Below are 4,166 nucleotides of genomic sequence, written 5' to 3'. Positions count from 1 at the left end.
GGAATGTGCACCTCATAAAGGTACCAGTTCATAAATAAAATAACAATATTAACTTAAAAAGAATGTGTATCTTCAAAATACAGGTGATGTTGCTAACACAATGCTCATCACAATTGGCACAGCATTCTACTTTTAATTATCACATCAATCTGGTCTAATGACTACTGACTAGGAAAGAAAAGCATCCACACTTGTATAGCGTTTGCTCTAGAATCAAACATAAGCATAGAATTTCATCCCATTAACCATTCAATATATAATTTTTGTACCAACATAAAATGCATGTTATTAAACAAAAAAGCAGGCACTGACCTGACACTGCATCTGCATAGCCAATTAAAGAGAAAAGAGAACAGTCTTTGAGGAGATAATCATATTAATTCACGGTACAAAATGTATTATAATTTCAATCTGGTAACCATCTACAGGCAATAGTGCTGGGTGAGACTAGGTGGAAAATGATTTCTCCTGATTTCTTCGCATATGATCCTAAAGAGTTGATAATCCATTCTACTCCCTGGGAGAAGTTAAAAATTATTAAAAAAAAAAAAAAATCAGCTACAAAACTAAAAAGTAAGCTTCACAGTGATTAAGGCAACAACTAGTGCAGATCGCAAGCCAATGACGGTAACAGGTTGCATTCAAAATACTTCTTGTGATGAAATCATTGACCACACTAATGGTATTCAAGTCATCATAAAGAGAATGCAACAATCACAGGGCAAATGAAGAAACTGAAGAATGGCGATTCTTCTCACAGTACCAAAGCACTATAACCCTAAGTGTATTGAGTTTGCCATGATATTGCAGCAATAGGAATGCAAAATGCAATGAGATTGCTACTAATAAGTACTTAACCACACACCTATTTTTCCACAGCAAGCAAAATGACATATAAAATGATCTAAAAGCAAAAAGCCATGAATCCTGCTGTTGTAACTAGATAAACATTCACCATACATGTAACATACTTATGAACAGAGCTCATGGCCTAATCTAGTTCAGCAAACAGATAAAGAATCCTACAGACGATGTTTAAGGTTAAAATGAGCTGGACATGTTTATACTTCATGTCAATTTCAAATTTTTTTTTTTTTCTTCATGTAATCATTTTATCTAAATGTCATGCCAAGTACGAAGCATCTATGTCTCAATAAACAATAAAGTATCTATAACAGAATAAAAAAGCAATGCAACAAAGGCTTGATTAAACTGTGGAATAAAAGTTCCAGATTCATAGTTAAAGCCTAAGTAAATCAACTTGGGTGAAACATTGAATGCTCTTATTACTCATAAAGGAGAGAAAAATATATACCACTTAATGAGCCACCCAAAGAGAAAGTGCTGCATGATTGGAACTTTCTCCAACACTTCCGCCTTATACATCTTAAGCAACCCACTATTCACCTTGTTCCAATTAGGCACTCCACTGATATCGTCCAACAATGGCGAATGCTCAGCAAATAACCCCTTTTTCACCTTCTTGATAAACGCAATACAAGAAAGGTACATGTACTCTTCGGAAAAATTTTCCACAATATCTTCATTGTGAATTGACTTGGGCTTCATATACTTGTGATCAATCAATTGCGATGATCCAAATATGAAAGGCAAGAAATGATAATCATCGAGCCCCCAAACACCATGTGAACCCGCTGGCTCCAAACAGTAAACCAATTGCAATTTCCTCATTAGATCAAGGTAATTTACGAAAACCCGAGCTACCACAGCTTGATAATCCCCTTCCTTGATAATTCCCATCCTTGCCAGGCAGTATAACCACGCTGCGAAATTAGTCTCGTGGCCAGTACCATAATCAATCCGGCTTGAATTGCCAAAACTATCAGTGAAATAAGGAACAACCTCGATCGTTGCACATTTAAAATCATCAGGTAAAAATTGAAGCATCAATGATTCGCTATTTTCCTCCAAACGGCTATGCCAGGTTCTGTAAGAGACATTTCCGTAGCGAGCCGCTTGCTGAACCGGGGGAATTTCCTCAATCCACTGCATTAGGGTTTGAAGAATGGACAGTATCGTCTTTACGGTGGGTGATTCATGGCACGGATCGGAGATTTTGCGGCCGCGAATGGATTCGGATAAAGCAACAACGAAGCCGAGGAAATTCTTTCCGGAATCGGATTCGTGGAAGTGGCGAATATCATCCAGGGATTGAATTTTCTTAGAGGGAAATTGAAATTTATAAGGAGGGGAAATTGTAAGAACCTTTTGGGATTGAGGGACGGGAGCGAGGATTATTGCTTGGGAGTTATTGGAGGGAAGATTAATGGCCGGTGAACGGATTGGGCGGTACGTAGGGGGCGGAGACATTTCGGGCCATGAGGATAGTGGAGGCGAAGGGAAGGAGGTTGGGCCGCCGCATTTGACGCAAGTGCTTGTGGTGCATGATGGTGGAGAGGCCGTAGGTGATTTTGAAGGGTCTCGATGGTGGTGGTGGTGGCGGTGGCCTTGGGGCTCTTCCATATCTGTGTCTTTTGGCGCGGTCACAGACTGAAGTTGAGAGAGCGGGAGGGAAGGGAAAGGAAAGGAAGAAGATCGACGAATTCTCCCTCACGCTTCGAGAAAGCAAGCGAGCACTCGGTGGGAAACGGTATTGAACTGAGCACTTGGTGGAAGGTTATCCGTGTACACGACGATTTTGTTGCTTGGCGCCCGCTAATGTTGTTGGGCTCCCCTGGTTAATCTGGATTCAGAGGGAAATGGGCCTACTGTTGCATTTAGGCCCGATAAAAAAAATCTGCTATGGCTAGGAAATTTTCTCTTACCAAATTTTTTAGAAAATAATGAGTAATAATTTAAAAATGCAATGATTGAGTTTTTTTTTTTTTTTTTTAAATAGAGACGCATTTTGATTTATATAAATTAGTATGTCTTAATAAAATTGAGAGTTTATGTCTTGTCTCTAATGATTTGGTTAATCTCCTAATTGGAACCGATTTTATTAAGGAGTGTTGTATGTAACATAACATTCTGATGCACAACATACATGCCACTTGAAAGAAATAAACGACTCTCCAAAGTGTAGCCTATGCTTGTATCTACACGAGTACATAATATTATTCTCAGAAAAAGAGAATACATACAGACAATTACTTTTCTAACATATAATATTTTATTTTATTTACACGAGGGTTTTGCACGTTGAGGTTTGCGGGTCCCACATTGCAGGGAGCAGATACTTACGCCCGTTCATACCAAATGCGTTGTAGCCAGCTCCTGTGATTTTGTCCACCAGAACCTCCCCAGGATATCCCGAGTATGCTCCTTTCCCAAAAATGCCCGTGCACGCGCTCACTGCCTCCAGAGGGGCTTCGGCACTCCCCTGAAAGTAACCGTTATTAAAAGGATTCGTCACCGTTCCCGCCAAAACCGTGGCCAAATTAATGATCATGCCGTCGATTCCAACATCGCCATTTGGAGAGACCAAAGGAGGGGTTTGTGGTCCGTAAATGGGCTGGTTGAAAGGCCATGCGCACTGACCGGGGCACTGACTCAACGAGTTACCTACCCAGGCGTAGGCAAACTTCCCCGTCTTGCCCTTACCCGATCCATGTGTCCCACATCGACTCATGCAAAATCCCTCAATCGCCACATCAGCAGAGGTAAATACGAAATTGGCTGAATTTTCACCGTAGCCAGCTTTGGAAGCCAACGCTGCAAGCTGTGGCGTTTTGAGTGATTTTCCAAGAGAGTAGTTCTCATCAAGGACCTGATTCCCCAGGACAACGGTGCATGGGCCTCCTCTGTACCTCCCGGTAGTTTCCCACCAGGACGATACTGAAGGAGATGGAGCTTTACGCCAATTGAGAGAGTTGAGAAAGTCAAAGATTATGGATCGCTGGGTAGGAGTGAACTTGCCATACCAGATTAGATTAACAGTGACGTTGCCTTTAAGAAGTGGGCCATTGTGGTAGTTAAGCAGGAGAGGCTGTTCTTGAATCAGAGCAGCAAGTTTTCTTGTTGTGGCTATGGCAGGGTGAAGCACGGAGAATAGAACAAGAAGTGAAACAAAAATAGTGAAATGGGAAGTGGAAGCCATAGTGAAAGGGTGAAGTGCAGCAAAAGCCAAAAGAATTCTTTTTTTTAAATTTGTTAGTGATGAGATGAGTTAATGTTCTGATTTTGAATTCAGGAGAGGGGCTGCG

The 4,166-nt window shown here is 41.0% G+C and overlaps 2 protein-coding genes across 2 annotated transcripts; both read right to left on the bottom strand.

Annotated features, from left to right (window-relative positions):
- Positions 1 to 220: 220 nt before the first annotated feature.
- LOC110672243 (uncharacterized) lies at positions 221 to 2,627 on the bottom strand. The gene is made up of 2 exons (XM_021834964.2): positions 1,316 to 2,627; positions 221 to 517 (listed from the first exon to the last, which is right to left on the bottom strand). The coding sequence occupies exons 1-2, from the start codon at positions 2,482 to 2,484 to the stop codon at positions 511 to 513; spliced, it is 1,176 nt and encodes a 391-aa protein (XP_021690656.2). The 5' UTR covers positions 2,485 to 2,627; the 3' UTR covers positions 221 to 510.
- A 397-nt stretch (positions 2,628 to 3,024) lies between these two features.
- On the bottom strand, positions 3,025 to 4,166 carry LOC110672244 (protein EXORDIUM-like 2). Its single transcript, XM_021834965.2, has one exon. It carries the CDS (start codon positions 4,058 to 4,060, stop codon positions 3,143 to 3,145), a length of 918 nt encoding a protein of 305 aa, XP_021690657.2. The 5' UTR covers positions 4,061 to 4,166; the 3' UTR covers positions 3,025 to 3,142.

This window comes from Hevea brasiliensis, chromosome 16 (assembly GCF_030052815.1).
Source record: "Hevea brasiliensis isolate MT/VB/25A 57/8 chromosome 16, ASM3005281v1, whole genome shotgun sequence".
NCBI classification, from domain to species: domain Eukaryota; kingdom Viridiplantae; phylum Streptophyta; class Magnoliopsida; order Malpighiales; family Euphorbiaceae; genus Hevea; species Hevea brasiliensis.
Note: the sequence above shows the minus strand (reverse complement) of the source record. Positions and strands in the feature narration are given on the sequence as shown.

What these genes read in the sequence shown, in the direction of transcription:
- LOC110672243 (XM_021834964.2), bottom strand. Translation starts at nt 2,484, where the DNA reads ATGGAAGAGCCCCAAGGCCACCGCCACCACCACCACCATCGAGACCCT.
- LOC110672244 (XM_021834965.2), bottom strand. Translation starts at nt 4,060, where the DNA reads ATGGCTTCCACTTCCCATTTCACTATTTTTGTTTCACTTCTTGTTCTA.